We start from the raw sequence: 23,423 nt of genomic DNA on the forward strand, positions 1-23,423 counted from the left end.
TCATATACTTAAGAAAGTAACTATTCTAAAAGATACAGCAGATATAAACCCAGCACAACTGGGCATGGTGGCACTATCTCCAGAAATAAAACAAAAATAAAAAATAAAAACTCACCATGGTGATAGAAACCTGTAATCTCAGCACTTGGAAGGCAGCGTTAAGAGGGTAAAGACCCTCAGCTACCTGGGAAGTCTGAGACTAGTCTGGGCTACTATGAGACCCCCATCTCAAACAAATGAATAATCACAACTAAAGTAGGTCTTGAAGTAGAGTCTACTATACTTCCCAAAATTTAATATCCAGAGAAATTCTATCCCAAGAAAGATAAAGAGGTGGGGTAGCAGCAAGTTGGTTCAGTGAAAGATAGCTGCTGCCAAACTTAACATGAGTTTGATTCCTGGGACCTACACAGCAGAAGGAAAAATGACTCCCGCAAGCTATATTCTGACCTCTACACAAAATAAATGTTTACTTTAAGGACAGCACAATGAGAGAAACAAGAGCCAAAGGCTGGGGTTTCAGCCATACTGGTTCTATGGTTCAAATAGCAACACTAGCCACGAAGCAGAGATCAGCACAGAATCAATCCTAATGAACCCCACAGGTCAAGCGGGCCTACACTTCAAAGAGAACACATGCAACAGTCTGCTGTGTACCTCCTCTGCTTTATCACTTGACTTGTGAGAGCTTTCTGAGGATGACACGTGCTTTGACCTTTTCTCATACTCATCCACATCTCCGTTTGGCAGGTCTTTCCTTCTTGACTTATGAGATGGGGAGAATTCATCTGAAAATCTAAGTCCTTCTTTGGAGTCTCCATTTAGCTTTTCTCTCATTTTAGCTTTTTTGGGCTTGGGAGCATCCAGGTCATCTGTAACACCATTTTCTCTTGTTTCTGTTCTCTCCTCTGATTCAGAATGGTGCCTTGACTTCCTTCTATCACTCTGTAGACAAAAAGAAACAGTGACAAGCTCTCCTTCTAAGATCCCAAAGAAGCTCAAATATGACTCCCCAACCAGCTAAGCTCAACCTACAATTATACTCAACACTCTACCTGCAAGAAATCCAGGCTGGTTAGTAATGATGAAGTTTGCATCTTACCTGCTTCTATGTTTCAAGATTCAGTCTCTAAAACATCTCTAATCCCATCCTGAGATTTTTAGGACAGTTAAATAGTTCCTCCTCAGGAAAAGAACAAAGCCTCGAAATTATAAATTAAAATACAAATAAAAACTTCTAACATCTCCAAAAGGGAAAAAAAATGTATTGAGTACCTACCCATTATTGTGTAATGTTTTCGTCTTATCTTGTTTTAATCTTCATAACAACCCTATCAGGGAAGTACAGGTCCATAATCCCTTATCCGAAATTCCGAAATCCATAAAGCTCTGAAAACCGAAAGTGTTTTTGTAACTTATATGGAGACAGAACTTATCTGATCTGAATTCACTTGATGGCAAAATTTAACTACAACGAATGTGAAGCAACTTACTGTCTGTATTTATCCCATTTAGTATTACCATCCATATTTAACAATAAAGCTGCAGGTCCCCAACCCTTCTAACGATTTCCAGCTTATGAGAATTTTAAAACCATCTAGCTCCAATGATTTTGGATAAGGGATGGTGAACCTGTAATCTTTGCCACTCTAAGATGCAGAAAGAGAACTGGTCCTGAAGGCTATTCTGCAGGTGGAAGTGGAAGGGATGGAATGCAGCCCTGTCTGACCTCAAAGTCTATGTTCTTCTCACAGCACATGTCCTCCTTCAATTATTTGTTCTGTTTCGAGATGGGCTCGTGTAGCACAGAGTGGCCTGGAACACCTGACCTGCCTGCCTCCACCTCCAAGTGCATGGATTACAGGCATGTACTAGTTAGTAGATGTAACTCTCCTTGAGAACAAATGATAAAGAAAATCAAATGTCATTTATATAAACCAACTGTTACACTTCCATGAAGGACTATAACACTGAAAACTAAGACTGTGTTTAACAGAACAATAAAAAGTCAAACACCAAGGCACTCTTCTGTAACTTCAATTTTAAAATGCAAAACTAAGACTGTAAAGATGGCCCAGTGGTTAAGAGCACTGGTTCCTCTTCCAAAATACTCAGGTTCAAATCCAGCACCCACATAGTAGCTCCAGGGGATATGACAGCTTTCTGTGGCCTCAGGACAGGTCTACACATAGTACACAGACATACACACAGGCATAAAACCCATACACACCAAAAAAAAATTTTTTTTTAGTTTTTAAAATACCAAACTGAAGGCAAGTTCTTTTTTTTATTTATTTATTGACCACAAGAAATGATTTGAAAACTTGGTCCTTTAGAATTACTTGGTGAAATAAATAAGTCATTTGTCTCAGTGGAATCTAGTAAATTGTATAGCAGTACTTCATTTCACTAAAAACTACAAGCACCAAACTTTTTTTTTATTTCTCACATGCATATTGCTAAGCACCAAACTTTCAATGCTAATATAATTTTTGAAGTGCTTTAGCATAAATTTTCATTCATAAATAGTTGAAAAAGCTGAGTAATATGTAAAAATGCCTTTTAAAATGTTCTACATCATTTGATCTTAACTGCACCAGCCCACAGCTCTCTAAAGTAGTAAGTCCTATAGAAAAACAAGCTCACAGTCAGGCATGCAGTTTGGATTGCTTCAGGGCCCTGCACTTTAGGGAGAAGATAGAGCAAGCATGTCAATGTAACACGTCTATGTCCAAACCCTGTAGCATCCTAGAGTGCTAAGTACTAACATCACTCCCTTCTGGAGCTCAAGCCCAACAGCCTCCTGTTTCCTGAGCTCTGTTCATCTCCTTCTCTCTTAGCTCTCAACCTTCTTTAGTGTTTCCTTCTCCTTACCCTTCTGTGGAAGCTCAAGTCTGTGTCAACACACACTTCCAGACTCTCTTGGCTACTTTTATTCCTTTTGTAAGAACACAAATGCCCTATCTCAATATATCCAAACTAGAATTATTTTCATTGAATGCCAGACTTAGCCTAATATTCTATTTCTGCTATTTGGTATTCCATTCCATTTCCAAATGTCTACTTCTTTTTCATGAAGGGCAATCAACAAGTATATTATTTCTGGAGAATTTACAATATGAAAGCTACCAATATATAAGAACATAGTGAAATGTAAGGATGCACAAAGATATGATCACTTTCCTCAAGAATCTTTGGAAACTATTTCAAGATATATAAATAAGCTAACTTTACAAGGAGCACATAAAAATGCCAATCACATGATAACAGTAGAACAAGCCTTTGAAGGCAAATGAGGTAATGTTTTTACCTCATACTGTACAAGTATGGTTAGAAAAAAACATTACCCAGACTTTGTCAGAAGCAGGATTTAGGTATGAAAGGTTATTCAAGACAAACTAAATTAAATATAAAACTAAAATAACGACTTGAGATTACATTTATAATCTACCCTAGAAGCCTACAGTAGTAAAATTCAAGGGGGCAAAGAGCTTTGGCTTGAGAAGATGAAAAGGTTCTAGAGATCACGGTGGTCATGACAGCACAATTCTATTATAATGACATCAAGTTACACACTTAAAATGGTATAAAAAAAATAAACCTTGAGCCATGGTCGAATTTAAACCCCAGCACTGAAAAATAGAACTCTCAAAATGTAAACTCCAAATTTAGTACGTTCTACAAAAACAGAAAAACGAGAGTTGGGAATAGAGCTCAACGCTGGGCATTTGTCGGGCATAGTGGTGGCCTCACTTCAATGCCCAATGGGAAGGTGGCATAAAAGGGTGGCTAGAATTTAAAATTTACCTTGGTGGTAGGTCCTAGGGGGTGTTTCCTCATCTCTAGCACTCTACAGAGTAAATATTTTATCAAGTGTCATCTTTCCCACAGTCATTTTCATCCTCATTCAGCTTTCTTTCTCCAGGTCAAATGTCTCCAGTAAAAATTTTACCTCTGCATTTTTTCTTAACACCTTAAGATCATCTATTTTGGGTTTTTTTTCTTCCTTTCTTCATTTATGTATGTATATATGTATGTATGTCTTGGACGGAGGTGGGGATAGAACCTCTACAGGCTCCTGGTGGGCAGGGACTATTTTGCATACTTAATTAGTTTACCTCCTCGGTCCTCAGCTAAGAGTCTGGCACGATTAGCCTCAATAAAAACCAGTGGATTGAAAATACTGACAGTAAGGGCTATTCGTAATACAACCCCCACGAACTCCATCACAGCCAACCCCTGGCAAGCCTGGCTTTGACACTATTTCTTAAGCCTCTATTACCCAATCATGGAGGATTGTAACCCCCTAGGATAGCCTTTCCCGAGACTGCTGCAGACACGACACCGCGACGGGGAGGCAACACATAGGCAAAGCCATCATCATCTCTGTCTCAACTCTTCGAAGGCCCCGGAAAACCAAATGAAGGGACTCGCCGCCTAAGAAAGGGAACACGAGCAGATTCCACTGCGATGGGAGTTCAAGTCTGCCCATCTCTCGGGAGAGATCCGGGCGCAGAGGCCGACGTGGGGCTGAAGTGCCACGGAAGCCGGGCTGTTCTTCTCCAGGTCCCGGAGTGCGGCGATGGGGAATGATCCCTGGGACCTCGGAGGGCCGAGCACGGCGAGGAGAAGCTGTCCCTCGGAAGCTTGCCCCTGATCCTGACAGGTCGTCCCCCTTCCTAGACAGCTCCCCTCCCCGCCCAGGCCAGCGCAGCCCGAGGGAGGCGCGGCCCAGCCGCAGCACACCTTTTGCCGCTCCTTCCTCTGGCTCTCGGACTCTTCCAAGGGTGCCTCGAGCTCCATGATGTCTCCCCAGAGGAGTTTCCCGGGCATCACTGGCCGTCGCCACCTCCCGCCCGGCTGCGGTGGCCGCGACCACCTACGGCCACCGAGAGCGTGAAAGGAAGCGGGGGCTGGGCAGCCCAGCCGGCCAGGACCGTGCGTCACTTCCGGGCCACGCACCTCGCGGCGAGAGCAAAGCAAGCCGGAACTCTCCCGGAGGAAACTCTCCTAGAGAATCGCAGCCTCCCTCGGCCAATGAAAACCTGAGTGGCCCCGATGGGCCCGCCCACGCTCTGAAGTGGCAGGCTTCTCCAGAGCACGGGCCAATCTCCAGGAAGGACGCTCACCTCCCCCGGCGCGGCACGCAGAATTCCAAGTGTTCCCCTCCCCCCGCTCGGAACGCCTCCCTTCCCAGCATGCCCTGCAGCGCTCGCGCAGCCCCCTCGCAGGCGGCGGGGAGCGAGGGGCTGACGCGCGACGCAGCGGCTCGTGGGCAAGCACGAGCTGAGGCCGGCGGGAGCGCCACGCGCCGTCCAGCCATTCGCCGCCGGAAACTGCAGCCCCCCGCCCCGCCCCCGCCCTCCGCCCCGCCCCCCGCAGTGGGTGGAGCGTTAGCCTTTAACGGTGCCCCGGCACTGACGTCGAGGCTTCCCGGGGTCAGCAGAGTCTGCAGGGGTCTGAAGCCGAGGGTCCGCCTCAGGGATGTTAGCTCCTTAAGCAGGCGTTAAGTTATGGCTGCATTTTTAGTTCTCCCGTATGCCAGAAGAAACCAAACCCATCCGAGAAGGGAATTTATTTGTCCAAACTCAGTAGCACTTGCAAGACTTGAAAAGTGATCGGAATCCGCGATGGGCACAGCACTCTCACAGCTGTAATTTCCCAGAGTTGCAAGGCGAATGCTCGCTCCTATGAAACAGAATAGGGAAAAATCTAAAGGATAAGAAAAGCAAGTCCAATGTGTCTGACAGATGACCTGCTTGTAATAAGTACATTTAATCTTAAGGTTCAGGATTAACTGCCTCTGAGCTACAGATTTATACGAAAGATATCAGTGTCAGCGAATTGACTTCTTGGTCTTTATGTATATTCACAAAGACTGGGTTCGATCCCCTGTACCTCACAGACCAGGCAAGCCTACTACCAATTGAACAACAATCCCAGTCCTCAAACCTTGTTTATCATGTTCTCTTTATTCAGTCAATCAGCTATTTCATTCCTGAGGGAAGATGACACCAAACCTAGATGTAGGTACAGGGCATTCTTGCAACCTACATAATGTCTAGTGTAGCAGCCTTGTAATCTGAGCCTCAAAACACAGGCCTTAAAAAAATTAGGCTACACGTCCTGAGTTCTATGATTAGACTTAAATAACCGGAATCATGATATTTTAAATTTGCGATAGCTTCCGGAATTCTATGAAAATAAGGACTGGCTTAACATCAATGACTTTGTCTGAATGTGGTTTTATGGATTCAGTTTTATAACACCAGGTGTGTTCAAGGAATGATGGTGAAAAAGGCTTTTCCCACAGGTTGGAGGAATAGTTATGGGTCTCTCCATCTCAATCTTTACAAATCTAAATCTCAAGAGCTTTTCTAAATTCTGTTTCCTCTTAGCTACACCCAGTTCTGCAGCGATACACTATGCCCCTACAACGGAATATGCTATGCATAGAAACAGTTGATAAGGTGAAGAATGCCACACACATGGGTATAAAGGGAACAGATGCTGTCTTGTGCCTGAAAGTCACTCAAATGAAGTCCACTTTTACCTTCTTAGGATCCTTTTTTTTTTTTTTTTTTTTCTCATACCAAACCTCACAGCAAACCTGAAAAGGACTAGACTCTTATTAGTCATTCAAGTGACTGCTTCCCAAATGACCTTCGGTGTCAACAAATGTGGCCTTTCTAAGTCCCAATGGCCTGAACTAATTCTCTTATCAGGTGGAGAAGGAGATTGGAGACCTACACATGAGTAACTTGCCCAAGAGTGAAGGACTTGGTCGATATTAGCTTAATTGATTAGGAAACATGGGAACAGGAATTATAATTTTAATATAAAACTCAAAAGATTTATGTCTGATCGTGAGATTTGGAACCAAGGGGAATTAAAACAACATATCGTTTATTTTTCTCATCGCTGGGACAAAATACCTGAGAAGAGACTTAAGCGTTTTATTTTGGGTCATTTTGGCTCATAGCTGGAGGCTAGAGTCCATCGGGGTAGGCTAGACATGGCAATAGGTGTATAAGGCAGTTGGCCATATTTCATCTGCTAGAAAAAGATAAATGAACAATGGTGCTCACCTACCCTCTCTTATTTAGTCTGGCAGTTGGGGTTGGTCTTCCCACTTGAATTAACCAGATCCAGAGGTTTTCCTCTCAGATGATTCTAGATCATGTCCAGTTGGCCATCATCACGGACATTGATTCAAAATCTAATCACCAATTCATGGGATCAAGTGATCACCCTGCTCTAGCCTCTCCCTAGTACCTGTAACTACAGGCACAGACCATGGTGCCTAATTTCAAATACAACAATCAGAACATCTTTCTTTCCCAAATATTTACTTAGTTTAGTTAGAGTTTTACCATCTTAGCCCTAGCTGACCTGAAACTTGCTATGTAGAAGCAAACTGGCTTCCAACTTACAGAGCTGTGTGTCTGCCACCCTGGTGCTAGGATAGAAGTAAGGGAAGTGCCACAACATCTAGTTTTATGTTTGTTTTACATTATTTTGTTAGTAGAAGTTCTCTTCCCACAATGTGTTTCCTGGGGATCAAAGTCATTTTTAGGCTCAGTGGTAGAAGCCTTTACCAGTGTAGCTATCTTACTGATCCTATTTTCCAAATATCTTAAACGAGTTCCTGATAATACCCTGAAAAGTTAGGTGTTGTATTCTTTTTCCTGATATTCTCTTATCAAAGGTTCTATGTTAAAAATCCCCCTTGCCAGCCGGGCAGTGGTGGCGCTTGCCTTTAATCCCAGCACTTGGGAGGCAGAGGCAGGCAGATTTCTGAGTTCGAGGCCACAAAGTGGTCTACAAAGTTTATTCCAGGACAGCTAGGGCTACACAGAGAAACCCTGTCTTGAAAAACAAAAACAAAACAAAACAAAAATCCAAAATCGTTCATTTTTCATTTTCACAGCCCGTAATTAGAAAGTAGAAGGCAAAGAGCCGTCAAGATGCATCTAGCACTTTGAAAGGCAAATGTGAAACTTTTATGACAAAAGAACACGAAGGATTTCAGATAATATAGGAAAAATAGAGGCAGTTATAAATTGATGGAGACGGGGGCGGGCAGAGATTGTGGGTTGGAGGGTGCCGAGGCAAACAGAACAAGAGACCATGTGACCATAGCCACTTTACTTTTCAGAACTGTTGTTAGCCAAGCAGGAGCAATAAGCAGGAAACTGGATTAGCGAATACATCACTAGAGCAGTGAGGTCCAGTGGCACTCACACTGATCTCAAGATCTGGAGTGCTGCTGGGGTTCTTGGCTTTTCCAGACATGGCTGGCCACTATGTAGCTGACACTTGCGTTAAAAACCCCACCTGCCTGCCTCTGCCTTCTCTGTTGGAATTAAATCTGTGTGCCACCATGCCTGGCTCCACCATGTCTCAGTAAATAGTTGTGTGTTTTTAAAAATGAAATGTTTTTAATCATGTGTATACGTGTGTGGGTGGGGGCACTGTGGCAGCAAGAAGAGGCCATCAGATCTCCCCCTCCACGCCCCCCTCCTCCCAGGGAAATCACACTGTGGTCCTCAGCAAGTGCAGTAAAAGTTTTTAATCATTGAGGTTTTTTTCCCCAGCGCTGCTTTTTGCTTGTGTTTTGAATTGGGATGTGGAAATGAGGGTCAACATGAGCTACCCCAGAAGGGGGCACCATCACCCAGTACTATGCAGGGAAAACAGCTAAGATGGTAAGGCTTCAAGAGAGGCCACAGGACAGGCTGGAGTCTGTCCCTGGTGCCCCCATTCTTACTTTATACCTTCCTCAACCCGGGAAGGCAACACTCTCCTGTTTCCTGTAGCTTCAGACGAGTTCTCAAAAACACAGCAACAGGCTCTTCCCATTGTTTTCCAAACCAGAGCTGACATTTTCAATATCACGTTTGCCTAAAGTATATGCAGCAATAGGTTCGTGGTCTAAGAACATATGTAGTTTAACAGCACACCTACATAGGACTCTTATTACCGAGCTGGTGTGATGTCAATTATTATCAATAAACTTGATTGTGCTGGAGAGATGGCTTGGCTGTTAAGGGTACCTGTTCTCCAGGAGGATCACAGTTCAATTCCCAGCACTCGAATGTGAACTCACAATGATCTTTAGCGCCATCCAGTCCCAGATCTGATGGCCTCTCCTGACCTCTGAGGATGCCAGGCAGGCACATGGCACACAATTAAGTGTGGCCATGTGTGGCAAAACACTGACATTTCAAATCTACAAAATTTTTTTTTACAAATGCGTATGTGTGCTGAAAATCTCTGTGCACCTGCCATAGTGTGTAAATGAAGAAAGGCCAACTCGATAGAGAACCCAGTGACCCATTCAGAGTCTTAAAAACATCCAACGGGTCTGAATACAATCACCAATAAAGATAATAAATAACAAAAACACTAATAAATACATAAGGAAAATAAAACTGATTTTTCTTTAAAAAATTATCTTTATTGCGGTTAGCATTATGTGTAGAGATCAGAGGACAATACTCATAAATTCTTTCCTTAGTCTACCATGAGTCCTGGGGATTGAACTCAAGTCATCAGGCTTAGAGAGGCCTTACTTAACCCACTGATTATTATAAAAGATCTGTTACTATAAAAATAAAAAGACAGTCAGAAACAAATGAGGCATTTGACACTGTGTTTAGTGCTGTTTGTGTGGTCAGTATTAGGGAGTTGGTTCTTTCCTGTGTAGATCCCAGGGATCGAACACAGGTCCGCCAGGCTTGTCAGCAAGTGCCTTTAGCCACTGAGTCATTTCACTGGCTCCTTATTTTTGATACTACAAAAACCACTTAATGTCAAAAAAATCATGAAACCCTTTCCACATCTGGCCTCAAATTAGCCATCTTACCTCCCAAAAGCAAATGATGTCAATGAAGCCAACATCAACACTTAAAAAAAAAATCGGGGGTGACTCCATTTGGACTTTGGAAATTCAGTCTTGGCGACAGACCTGATGCATTTAAGAATTTTTCAAAATGAATTTTCTTGATGTGATATGCGATGATAGCTCAGTAGGTGTGAGTTTGAGTGGTAATCACATGATATTTTTCAAGTTTCTCTCACCTACCATCACAGATAAATTGGCAATGGGAAAAGGAAATTGTTTTAACACATGTATTACTTGCTACAGATCTATTTAGTGTGTCTCAATGGCATTAAAGATGCCATTTCTTTTTACAGAGAGACATTTGTCATCGACACCAAGAAAAATGGAGAGTCGAGAGATAATTGCAGCACCAGGGCCAAAGCCCACAGCCAAAGCTTAAAGGAACCCTGGACACTTTGATAAAAGTCCCCTCCTTCCTCCCTGTTGAGACAGAACCTCATGTAACCCAAGTCAGCCTCAAACTTGGCACAGCCAAGGATGACCTTGAACTTCTAGGCTTCCTGTCTCCACCTCCCAAGGGGTAAGACCACAAGGCCTGTGCTCCACACTCATTTCATCCAGTGCCTAGAACTGAACCCAGGTCCTCAACATACGCCAGGCAAGCCCTCATCCTTTTGAGCGACACCTTTACCTCCCCCAGATTTCTTTCCATTTCTCAGTTTCTTCAATTCACTGTAGTTCGGCAAGAAAAACTGATTTTTAAAATATCCTGTTCCCTCCCCTGCACCCCCTCTGGGAATATTATATCTGCTACATCCTCTATCATGGTTCAACAAACTCCCCATTAGTAAAGGGTCTTGTTGCTATTAAATACATTACTATACCTTTCACAACAGAATCAGGATTTGACTTTTAAAAAATGTTTTCTGAGGAAATAGTAATTTTTTTAAAAAAAATTCATTTGTACTGTGTTTTCCCTTCAGCATAATCTCTGACACACACCCAATTTGGCAGCACATTTGTGATATATATATATATGTGTGTGTATATATATATACTCATACGTCATATATAAAATGTCTTTATAAACTAGAATCTTTGAAAATGTAACAAGTTCTCTACAAATTAAACAGAATGCCTTACTACTACAGACAGAAGAGAAAAAAAAAAACAGTAGACATCTGCCAACTTTTCACTTGCGGGAGTTTTGTTTTTTTTTCCATTTTGGATGTGAGATTATTAGTAAATATGGCTGGAAAAGATGGACAGAGTAGGAGATAAAGCACAGCTTCGGCTGGCTGCTTGTCGAGGGGCCATGACGGGGAGACCATCAGAGATGAGCGGCTTCTCAACCACCATGTCTTCAAATCCATCTGAGATGCGGTGGCCAAGGGGCGGGGCCACGGGCTCAGCCACCCGTTCCTTAGTCTGCAGCTTGATTAGAATGCACACGATGTGCTGGTCATTGTCCTGTGGCTTCCCAAGGGTACATAGCCCACAGCATACCTGACTAGACCTTAAGTCTTGGGACAACATGAAATCAGAAGTATCATGAGTCACCAGAAAATTGTAGTGTGATTTTGTGTGTGTCTGTGTGTGCTTGGTCCTTTTTAAAAAAATAAAAATTAAAAATAAAAAAGGTCCCCAGTTGCTAGTCAGCTGGCCCTTTAAGAATGTTTAGCTGTTAGAACTGTTTGGCCTTATGGCCTTCAGTGTTGGTTGACTCTTGGATTTCTGGGAACAGGATAGGTTATTGAAAAAGAGCCAGCAGAGGTGGAAAAGGTGAAGTGTGGGTTAGCAGAGCGAGAGGAGAAGGCAGTTGGTGCAGAAGATGCTACTGTACAACCACCTTTCACAACAGAATCTGGGTTTGACTTAGGCGAAGCTGAGCTGAGAGAGTGGACAGGCTAGAACAGTTGTTACAGTTTGGAGTACTGGGGAAACTGGGAGAAGGGACTGTTGAAGCAGACAGTTGGGGAACTGAGGGAGGAAGGGTTGAAAGGAAACCTTTAAAGGGGCTGGGCTGGAAACTGGGAGGAGGGCTGGCCGGGAGCCCTTTACAGAAAATTGTCTTGAATGTTTCTAAAAGGGACACATACAAGCAACGAGCTCCATACATTTCCACGATGGCAGCTGTTTGTAGTCACTGCACACAAGGTCCTGGAGCTACTGTAGAGAACTTGGATGCAAGGAGGAACCACAAGTCTATGGACACAAGACTTTGGGACATCCTTAGTCAATCCCACATGGGGCCCTTTGTTTACGCCTGGGGTTGGTTGAAAAAGATGCTGGACTCTAACCAATCAGGGGAAGGGGGTTCTTCTGGAAAGTAGGCAAGACAGCCTAGGAATTCTTTCTGATAATACTTTAATTTCCAAGCCCTTAAAACACATGCTTGGGCTGGTCAGTGGTGGCGCACGCCTTTAATCCCAGCACTTGGGAGGCAGAGGCAAGCGGATCTCTGAGTTCGAGGCCAGCCTGGTCTACAGAGTGAGTTCCAGGACAGCCAGGACTACACAGAGAAATCCTGTCTCCAAAAAACAAACAAACAAACAAACAAACAAAAAACAAAACACATGCTTGTTTTCTGGGTCTTGTGTGGAATCCTTAACCCGCGAACTTGATATTCCTGTGGATAATGAGAATAGCTAGTGGGTAGGAAATCAGCATTATATGCATTGGAGAAACTGATGAAGGGAATTTGAGGTTAGTGACAATTAGAAAAGGAGCAACAATTTCATGTTTCTTGTGTGTGTGTTTTAAGATTTATTTATTTTATGTATATGAGTGTTCTATCTGCCCAGAAGAGGGTATCAGGTTGCGTGGAATTGAACTCAGGACCTTTGGAAGTGCAGGCAGTGCTCTTAACCACTGAGTCATCTCTCCAGCCCTCATGGTTTTTATTGGAAACTACAAGTTTCTAGTAAAAGGCACTAGAAATGGCTTTAAAATGGTAAAAGGGGGGAAAGAGTAATTAGAATACAATATGACGAGGTTAATAATAGCATATATGTACAGCTTCCAAGGACTCTCACTTATCCAGTTTCTAAAAGAGTTCTCCAAAGTCAGTTAACATCTGAATCCTGCCATCGTGGCTTTGTGGCCTGTAATCCTAGCACTCCAGAGGCAAAGGCAGGGGATTGTTGTTGAGTCACGGGCCAGCCTGAACTACAGTGTAAGACACACATCAAAAAATTTTTTAAAAAATGAAGTTAGACATTTATAGCTGGGGTTAGTTGAAACAAGGAATTCGATGCAAGGTTTTGGCTCTTCTGAACACCTTCACGGTTGGGCAGAAAATGCTGTCTTCTTTTAAATCCATCCAAAATGTCAGAATTAGTAGATACCAGGCTCTGCGTCCTTAAAGATAATGAAAAGGACAGGATTATTGTCTTCAAAAGGGGGGGGGGCCCTGAATGCCACTCAGGGTGCTGTGTTTTCATTTGCTATACTAGAACTAAGACCTTAACAAACCTAAAGCAGCCTTTCGGAAAGGAGCCCACGTTCGCATGTAAAAAGCCTCACGGTACCATTAGGATGTTAGTGTTCAGTACATCCAGCCAGAAGCGGCCAGCTCCCTAAGGAATCAGTATCCAAACCTTTTTTTTTAATTATTGATTTATTTCATATTTATGAGAAAGAACAATGTAGGTGTCTTCAGACACACCGGAAGAGGGCATCAGATCCCATTACAGATGGCTGTGAGCCACCATGTGGTTGTTGGGCACTGAACTCAAGACCCTTGGAAGAGCAGTCAGTGCTCTTAATCGCTGAGCCATCTCTCCAGCCTCCAGTATTTATATGTTGTATAACTTCCTTTTTGAAGTCACTGGATGGGAAAGTCAATTTTTCTTACTTTTTATACTGATAACGGCCTTGTCCTGGGAACTCTGAGCTACACCCTAAGCACATTTGTCTTGCTCCAGTGCATTTCTTAAGCCTATACCGGACCGGTAAGCTACACTGTCAGCTGCACCGGTATTTTGATGGCTGGTTTGGGGTTTGAGGTTTGCTTTTGTGGTTCTAGGGATTGAACTCAGGGCCTCATGCAAGCCCTAGGCAAGCACTCTGCCCTCCAGTACCTCCCTAGCTCACCCCTCACTCTGAATCCCCCACATCTTTGACAGTTGTGAAGAATGTAGAATCGTATGTTCTTCAGGTCAGCTCGACTGTGTTCATTTTGTCTGAAGTTATCTTCAAATGAGGTACCCACCACGTCCCGCTCATCTGGCCCGGATGCTAACCATCAGAACCACAGGATAGAGTTGAAGTTCAAATGCTGTTTCCCTTCGCCTAAACATCTGTAATAACTATAAGCCTCTCAATCCTTTAAAAAAAAAGTATCAAACTTGGGTCTGAAGAAATAGCTCTCTTCTCTTTCAAGAGGACCTGAGTTCAATTCCAAGTACCCCTGTCAGGCAGCTCACAAATACCTGTCACTTCCTCTCCAGTGGATCTGCGGCCTCTGGTCTCTGAGAACACCTGCACTCATGTGCCCATATACCCACAGACACACACATAATATACATAATTTAAATTTTTTAAAATATAGAAACCTTAAACAAGAAGCTGGGCCAACAAGAGAGCAAAGCATTTAAAAGCGTGTGCTATGCAATAAGGATCTGAGTTTGATATCCAGAACCCACATAAAAAAGCCCGAGGCTCTCCAGAGGCTGTGTGTGCAGCAACAGTCCTGGGGTAAGATGGGAGATAGGGACAGGAGAAGTGGCCAGAAGCTTGGGAACTCAGAGAAGGGGACCCTACCTCATAGTGGAAGGAGAGAATGTGACTCCCCAAAAGTAGTTCTCTTATTTCCACATGGACACTGGACACACACTTGTCGACACACACACTCACAATCTTCTCTATGGAATCAGATAGAGCAGCGGCACTCAACCTTCCTAATGCTGTGACCCTCTGATACAGTTCCTCATGTTTGTGTTGACCCCCAACCATACGATTATTTTTGCTGCTTCTTCATAACTGTAACTTTGCTACTGTTAGGAATCACAATGTAAATATCTGTGCTTTCCGGCAGTCTTAGGCAACCTCTTCGAAAGGGTTGTTTGACAACCCCTGCGTCCAAAGGAGTCTCGACCCACACATTGAGAACCAATGATAGATGGATCAGCTGCTAAGAACACTAGCTCCATCTGGGTGGTGCTGGCTTAGGCAGGCAGATCTCCAAGTTCAAAGGCAGCGTGGTCTACAGTGTGAGCTCCAGGGCATCCAGGGATGCACAGAGAAACCCTGTCTTGAAAAAAACCAAAAACATAAACAGACAAACAAGCACTAGCTCCTCTTGTAGAGGACCCGATTTTGGTTCCAGCATCGACAGCACAGCTTGCAAGTGTTTTAAACTTAAGGGGATCTGATGATAGCCCCTTGTGGCCTCTTTGGGCACCAGGCACACATTGTGGTACACAGACATATATGCAACGAAGCATCCATATGCATAATTTTCTCCTTAATTAAAAAAGAAGAAACAAAGAGAAAAACTCTTTTTTAAAAAATAAAAGTAGCTTGGTGTGGTGGCTCACATCTTTAATCCCAACACACTGGAGGCAGAGGAAGGAGAATCTCTGAGTTTGAGGCCAGCCTGGTCTACAGAGTGAGTTCCAGGACAGACTGAGCTGCAGAGTGAAACCCTGTCTCAAATAAATAAATAAATAAATAAATAAATAAATAAATAAATAAGCAAGCAAGCAAGCAAGCAAGCAAGCAAATAAAATGAAAAGCTTCGAGATAGCCAGGTGCTGCTCTGGTTCAAGCTAAAACTCTCAGCGCTGAGGTAGTTATGGGGGAGGGGCGTGGTAGTTACTGAGGGGGACGTGATAGTCACTCATGTGAGTGTAACAAAATAACAACAAAAAACAAACAAAAAATGAAAACAACTTAGGGGACTGGATCAGAGGTCAAAGGCACAGACATCAAGTGGAGGAGGGCATCCCTGAACTGAAGCAAGAGCTTGAGGCGGCCACTGACACTGTACCGGGTAACAGTCAGGAAGTACAGTGCTCAGCTAACCTTCTCTCTGCCCTGATGCCCACACAGTTGGGATGGGCTTTCCTATCTCAGTTCACCTCCCCTAGCTAATGTCTCCCTGGGGATAATGTTAGCCATCACACTCTGAGCTGCGTAGAAGGATCTGGAGTTCAAGGCAGTTGGAGTACAAAGAAGAGTCTCTTAAAAAACCTAGACAGCACCCCACCTGACTGCCCCCAAAAAAACCTTGGAAGAGGAAAGCAACAAAGTCACAAGTTGGAGGCTAGCCTGATCTACATAGTAAGACCTTGTCTCAAAAACAAACAGCAGAATCTGCAGAGTGGGCTCAGCAGCTCAGAGCTCAGGCTCCTCTGGTACAGGTGAGAGCTCTTTTCCAAACACACTCAACTGAGTGGCTCTATCGCCTGTATCATCAGACCCAGGAGACCCAAAGCCCCTTTTGACCTCCAAAGGTCATGCACATATATATGTCTTGTACACATAAGCAATAAATTAATTAACTAAAAATTAAAAATCTGGGGGCTGGAGAGATGGCTCAGCGGTTAAGAGCACTGACTGCTCTTCCAGAGGTCCTGAGTTCAAATCCCAGCAACCACATGGTGGCTCACAACCATCCATAACAAAATCTGGCGCCCTCTTCTGGAGTGTCTGAAGACAGCTACAGTGTACTTACATATAATAAATAATTTTTAAAAAATTAAAAATCTGACAACAAAAACCAAACTTCAAAAATAGCTGTGATAGCGGCTGCAGGATAAGCCATGATAAATTGGGTGGAAAGAGGACACAGGGCTGTGAATGACTTCTGGTTAAAAGATTGACTTCTGTCAGTGGGGTGGGTGTTCTGTCTGCATGTACATTTGCACTCCAAAGGAGGGCATGAGAGCCTGGGGGAGGGGGGGTAACAATTATAGATAGTTGGAAGCTATCAGGTAGGTGGTGGGAATTGAACCTGGGGCCTCTGGAAGAGCAGCCAGTATTATCTACTAAGCCGTGTCTCCAGCTCCCCTGCCCCCAAGTATTCTTGTTAGAATACTTGTATTTATGCTGAGCCATGGTGGCCCATGCCTTTATTTTTTTTTTTCATTTATTTTATTGAGTGTACGGTGGAAGAGTAAAAACAGGTTGGAAGGGAGGGAGGGAGGGCCTTCCTCCCATGCTGGAATGATCTGTGCCTTGGGAAGGAAGACAGCCAGTCCTTCCGGATGGGTTGGTATAGAGTCGCAGCACTTTGTCGCATCCTTACCTGGGGGAATGGATCCCACTGTCTCCCGTCGTGCTGTAATTCTCTGCCCCTTCAAGGTGTTCTCGCTGTGGCTCCTGAGCTGACACTGGCCCATGTGAGGTCTTGACAAGTTGTAACTTGTCTGTGAAATGCTCTTTCATTTCCTGACTTGGAAGGCTCTGTCTCCAGACAATTGGATTCTTTCCCCTATCACCAGGAGACTCTTGCAGGATCTCAACTGGGAAACTGGTTTTCCTTACAGTAGAACACGCAAATAAACTTCTGCCAGCAGCAGCTGCTGGGGTCTGAACATGGGCAACAGTGGGCTCTCCTTCGTAGTTGAAACCCCATGGGATCCTTGAATGCAGACCAGGGTTGTCAGCGAGATCAGGGTTTGGGCTTTCCCCTGCGTTTGAAAACAACCCCGTGGCCTTGTACCAACGGTTCCTTTCAATGGCCAGACGCTCAAGCCTATCGGCTTTGCTATTACAATCGGTCAGAGACTTCCCTGTCATGGCTGGTGTTCCCAAATGATTCCACGTGCCTCCACCTGCAAAGGAGGGCTGAGTGCGTCCGGGCAACGAGTGACAGAAATCATCTGTCTCTGAGAAGTCATCGTCCTCTAAACACAGAGAACTGCAGCCCCCGTCATCCCCAGCCCCAGGGTCACTGTGACTCAAAGCCACCTGGTCCTGCTCACTGTCAGAAAGCCCTTCGTTCTCCATATTCACAATCTCTGCCTCAGGGATTCGAAATGCCTTCCTACTTAGTTCTTCTGAGTCGCCATCTTGTCTCTCATGAGTCCTCAACCGATTTGCACCAGCTGGGCAATCTAAGAGGCCGAGGTTTTGGAAGTGGTGTAGTATCTTATCCACTGTCTTATTATCCTCTGCATGCACAGAGGAGGAGTCTGGATCTAAAGAGCAACGTTGTGTGGGCAGGACCTGCTTCTTTTCTTTGGTCCCCAAGAACATGTCACAGGTGGACCAACTTTTCCGCAAGACTTCAGGGAGGTCCTTGTTTTCCTCGTGATACACACTAGGTCGCAGCATACTTTCCCTAAAGGAACAGCACCGAGAGGGGCCTGGCAAAACTCTACATGGAGGATAATTTCCTGGGCCACCTCTGAAATCGTCGCTGACTGGGTGGACAGGAGCCTCCGCCACATGCGCGCTTTCTGCTTCTAGTTTATCACGGCATTGTTCCGGATACTGCGGTTGGGCTTCACCATCAAAGACTCCGGACGGATCTGAAGAGCCTGCGCTCCAGAAAGGCTTTTCCTCTGGCCCGACGCAAGTAGGTTTCAGACCATGGGTCTTCTGAACGGCGTGCCCTTTGGATACTGAGTGCTTTCGGAGATGCATGCCCTGGAACGGATTATTGATCTGCTTTTTATACATCAAGTGGGAGCCTAGCTCAGCTGGATTCCTGCCATGCAACTGATGAACTTGCTCACTGGGGCTTTTCGTGCGGGGCGCGGGCTGGGCTGCAGGGACCTTGGGCTGCTTTTCCTTTTCCTGTCCAGGGTTTCCTGGCTCAAGCTCACTCCCCTGGCTCCGTGCTTTGTGTCTACCCCTATGAGAACAGCCCCGCCTGCGGGGCTTGGCGAACTGGCCCTGCCTTTTCCCAATTACCTCTTTAGAGGAATCTTTATGCCTGGTTGTCAGTATATCCATTGACGTGCCCTGGCTGTTATATTTTTTCTGTTCTTCATATTTTTGCATTAGGGCAGTGTGCTTGGTTAAGTTGTCAACAGTCAGTACAGGGTTAATTCTTTTGATTAGCGCATGTTCCACATCTCGGGGGATGTTGGTGGAACTGTCCTCATCTCGGACAGGCCACTCTTCGGGTGGGAACTGTGCGGAGAAACTGTGGTACTCGGCTTTGGGCTTCTCTTTTCTAGATAAGCTGCGCCACAAGAAACCAAAACCAAATCTTTTGCCTTTGTCTTTGGTGTGTGGTAATGGTTTGGGGTTCACACAGATGTGGGCGTCTTCAGATGCTGAAACTGGCTGATTCTCGGTCAAAGCTGTGGTCTCCTCAAGACCTTCCTGGCTTTTTCTAGTCACTTCTGCAGCAGTCAGGAGGTCCTTAGAGTCGCACATGCTTGTATCAGGGTAGCACTGGCATGAAGGACAGTGGGAAACGAGAGCCTGGTTCTCCTGGGTCAGCTCTGCACAGCAATCCACACTTACCAGATAGGTTCCAGAAATGGGCCCTGAGCACCCTTCGTTTGACAGGAGGGCGCTTTTCTTTCCCTGCATTGGCGTATTTGTGATGAAGTACGTGCTTGGGGTAACTATGAAGTAGCCCTCTCCGGTGTGGTAAATCTTCCTCTCTTGAATGAGAGCTCCCAGTGTGCTGTAGAGAATGTCTGGGGAGGGAACAGCGATACCTTAAAAAAAAAAAAAAAAAAAAAAAAAAAAAAAAGGAAAATCAAGAATTCAGAACGAGCACATATTTGATTAACAAACTTGGAGCCGATTTATGCAAAAGCAGCAATTAAAATGCTGGCTGGTCAGACGGCTCATAAGGTAATGGTGCTGACTAACAGGTCATGTATGCAGGCCTGACAACCTGAGTCGGATGCTCAGTCTTACAAAGTGTCAGGAGATCACAACTCCCAAGAGTTGTCCCCTGACCTCTGCATGCGAGCTGCTGCGACACGTACATGCCTGAACACACACACACACACACACACACACACACACACTTCTATTTTAGTTAGAAAGAGTTGAGTATAGTGACTCATATCTGTAATGCCAGCTCTGGAGAGGTGGACACAGGAGAGTTGTCAACATTTCAAGGCCACCCTGTGCTGTATTCTTGAGAACTGGGCCAGCCTGAGCTACAGTGAGCTCTCTTAAGCAAAACCAAACAAGCAAAGGAATAATATGTGTAATTAACTACATACTATATATAAGTTGGTCCCCATAAAGACACATGTTAGGCTAATGGCTAAGTACAGAAACAGAAGCCTGAGTATCACTGGATAGAAAGCAACTTAAAAAATTTGAAGACACAGCAGGAAAGCAGAGCCTAGTGGAAGCCTCAACACTTAAAAACAAAAAACAAAACAGGACAAAAACAAAAAACAACAAAGACCTACCCCTGGAGGAAGCATTCCTGATGAACAAACAGGGAGATAAAAGTCAGTGAGAGCCATAGAAATAATATACAGAATGACCCCTTACAGCCTAAAGGGTAAAATAACCCCCCACATTGAAATTCGGTTTGTGAGGGCAGAGCTAAGAGCTGCAAACACTACAGAGTCTGATTATAACATGTATTTACATATGAAAAGAACCATCCAGAAAGTAGGAGAAATACCTTTAGGAAGTACCAGTGCTGGGCTGCTAAGATGGCTCAGTAGACCAAGCAAGGTACCTACTGCTAAGCCTGAGGACCTGAGTTCAATTCCTGAGATCTACATGGTGAGAGACTCTTGCTGCGAATTGTCCTCTGACCCTCCACAGGTGTACCTCCACAGCATGCATAAGCCATCTCACACACACACACACACACAGACACACAACACATAGCTTTTAAAGTGTTGAGGTAGGGCTTTTCCTAATTATATTCTTTTTAATTTTTTTTCCCTGTACTGGTGGTGGAGGCCAAGGCTTTGTGTATGGTAGGCAAACATTCTATCACAGCGATATCCCTAACCCCACTATTACGCTTTGAGACAGGGTCAAGCTGCCAAGGCTGGCCTTGAACTTTCAGTCCTGCTCAGCCCAGCAAGTAGCTTGAGACTGCATACCTGTGCCACTGAGCTGGGTAACTCATGGTATTATAACAGAAGATTCTATAGTGAGAAAAAAAGACACCATGCTCTTTCTATGCTTAAGACTGTTTATAAAGAGAAACCAAACACATTGGGATGAACACAAACGGTTCCGGAAATTGCTTACCTGGGTAATGCTTGATCAAGTGCTCCAAGAGGGACTGTTGTGTTACGGCCATCTGAACTGCATTCATATCAGCTATAGCACAGCAGAGAACTTCAGCCAAGGGCACAAACCGACACTGGGCTATGGGACTCATTTGCACTGGGAAGACATCACCTGAATTGGAGGTCAAATAGAGAGTAGGTGATGAATTTGCCTTAGCATCAACCGTTCAGGATTAGTGAACTGAGAACAGCTTAAAGGACTGACAGGGTCTGCTCAGACTCCACTAACCTAGCAGGCTCGATGGAAGAAACTGTGAGAAGACAAAAGGTTTACATCCTAGTCTCCCCGTGATGTGCTGCTGTCGGAGGTCAGACATTGCTATCCTGCAGTTCACCTTTAAAAGCAGACTTCCCTATCAGCTGGGAAGCCCTGGTTCAGAGTACAGCACCATTTGCAGCACGGGTGCAGATAAGCCAGGCTTGCCACAGTCTACAGACAATTTCTCAGGCAGGGGAATGAGCTATTGGTGGATATGGAGTTTGGTGCTTGGAAGAGTGCAATTGATGATAAAAGTCAGAGGTGGGCTTGTAAACAGAACGTTGTAAAAGTTTGTAAAAGGGCTTGCTTAGCATTCACAAGACACCAACAGGGTATTTGGGAACATGGTGGCACACACCTGTAACCCTAGCACTTGAGACAGACAGTGGAGAATCAGAAGTTCAAGGTCACCCTTGACTACATAGTGAGTTTGAAGTCAGCCTGGGCTACTTGAGACTCAGTCTGAAAGATGAAAAAATAGATACAGCTCAGTGGTAGGGCACTTACCTAGTATGTTCATCCTCTTACGTGAGGCCTTAGGTTCAACTTAAGGTACCTCACACACAGTAATAAACTAATCACTAATCTACTACCACCCTATAATCCCAGAAGTCAGGAGTGGAGGCAGGAGGGTCATAAATTCAAGGTGGTCATCTGCTACATAGTAAGCTTGAGACCAGCATGGGCTACATGAAACCTTTTCTAACATAATGAAAACAGCAAAACAAAACAAAACACCCTACCACTAGCTACAAGTAATTTCCTCTTTAAAATCCACATATAAGGGGGCTGGAGAGATGGCTCAGAGGTTAAGAGCACTGACTGCTCTTCCAGAGGTCCTGAGTTCAAATCCCAGCAACCACATGGTGGCTCACAACCATCTGTAATGGGATCTGATGACCTCTTCTAGGGGTTCTGAGGACAGCAGCAATGTACTCATGTAAATGAGATCGATTCTTTTTTAAAAAAAAAAAATCCATGTATGGTTTTATATGAATTTACATGAGAGATGCTACTCTCTCTCATGAGAGACACCCCAGAGAACACTTGGAATTTCTTTAATTTCTCTAAGAAGCCCCTTTCACTGTGAGTGTCCAACCCTTTGAAACTACAACTCAAAGTTGTCATCTCTAAGTTTCTCATGCTTAAGACCGCACCCCAACAAGTGAGTTACAACAACAACAAAAACTGATCATTTTTGGTGTGTTTTCGACATCAGGGTGGAAACATTGACAGCCGCACCAGGCTGCTGACAGTCCACTGGACAATAGGAAGACTTCCCCAGCCCAGTCCCTCGCAGCCGTTGCTAAGCTAGGTACTGCCCGTGCATAAACTAAGCTCTGTGTCCAGAGAAGTGAGGCGAACCCTAACCCCGGGAACTTTGTGACGACTGCCGGGAGGGCTTCGGAGCTATGGCGATGCCGGCTTCCCTTACTGCTGCGCTCTGGGCTTCTGGGACATAAGGTGAACTTCCTGTGCAGAAGATCCCACGTGCTGACCCAATCAGATTTCACAATTCCAGAAAAACTCCCTACTGTGCACGAACTAAAAATGGCACCCTTAAGGATGGGTGTGTGTTCCACACTTTTAATCCAGAAGAGCTTGTCTTAGCATTGGGTTAAAGAGAAACTGCAGGCCAGAGAGCAGACCCTGCAGTATTCCTTCCATTTACACAGTTACTCCCCGGTGCTTCCAATCTCAGCCGTGTCTCGACATGTCGAGATGCTCTTGGGGCTCCCTTCTGGGACTGTACACCTGGATTCCTTGGAGACCACTGTGAGCTCAACCTTGATGACTGTACCGGTCAGCCACGTCTGCATGGAGGTCGATGTGTGGATGGCAGGAAGCAACAACCACCGTGTCTGCATGGGGAGTGGATTCACAGGGACACACTGTGAGACCTTGATGCCTCTTTGTTGGTCAAAGCTTTGCCACGATGATACAACATGTGATGGCACTGTTGACAGCCATGTTTGTCACTGCTGGTCTGGAGACACAGGTGCCCTGTGTGAGACAGATCTATACGGACACAAAGCTGGCCTCCCTTTCTCTTTCAACTTCCTTGGATCCTCAGGCTATGTTTGTGTCTGTCGGCCTGGATTCACAGACAGGAGCCTAGCCTGACTGTCCT

General features: G+C 44.7%; 2 protein-coding genes and 1 pseudogene across 5 annotated transcripts in view; all 3 read right to left on the reverse strand.

Annotated features, from left to right (window-relative positions):
- Ddx50 (DExD-box helicase 50) overlaps positions 1-5,093 on the reverse strand; it is a 31,720-nt gene extending 26,627 nt beyond the window's left edge. The window contains exons 1-3 of one of the 4 annotated variants that reach the window (XM_021174808.3): positions 4,747-4,964; positions 1,280-1,389; positions 658-945 (exon numbers count right to left, since the gene is read on the reverse strand). In XM_021174808.3, the coding sequence (XP_021030467.1) occupies positions 658-837 (180 nt within the window). In that variant the 5' untranslated portion in view covers positions 838-945; positions 1,280-1,389; positions 4,747-4,964. Of the gene's footprint in view, positions 1-657; positions 946-1,279; positions 1,390-1,729; positions 1,854-4,746 lie in introns of those variants that run through there. The other 3 variants (XM_029482643.2, XM_021174807.3, XM_029482645.2) reach the window with 3 other exon arrangements.
- A 6,819-nt stretch (positions 5,094-11,912) lies between these two features.
- On the reverse strand, positions 11,913-12,037 carry LOC115032195 (small nucleolar RNA SNORA70; annotated as a pseudogene).
- Positions 12,038-13,054: 1,017 nt separating this feature from the next.
- The window catches only part of Stox1 (storkhead box 1), a 68,142-nt gene continuing 57,773 nt past the window's right edge, over positions 13,055-23,423 (reverse strand). The window contains exons 2-4 of the mRNA XM_029482191.2: positions 20,993-21,145; positions 19,274-19,473; positions 13,055-13,207 (exon numbers count right to left, since the gene is read on the reverse strand). Of these exons, the coding sequence (XP_029338051.1) occupies positions 13,184-13,207; positions 19,274-19,473; positions 20,993-21,145 (377 nt within the window). The 3' untranslated portion in view covers positions 13,055-13,183. The remainder of the gene's footprint in view (positions 13,208-19,273; positions 19,474-20,992; positions 21,146-23,423) is intronic.

The sequence above is a fragment of the Mus caroli genome, unplaced genomic scaffold, assembly GCF_978045245.1.
Source record: "Mus caroli unplaced genomic scaffold, Mus_caroli_1 scaffold_9, whole genome shotgun sequence".
Classification (NCBI taxonomy): domain Eukaryota; kingdom Metazoa; phylum Chordata; class Mammalia; order Rodentia; family Muridae; genus Mus; species Mus caroli.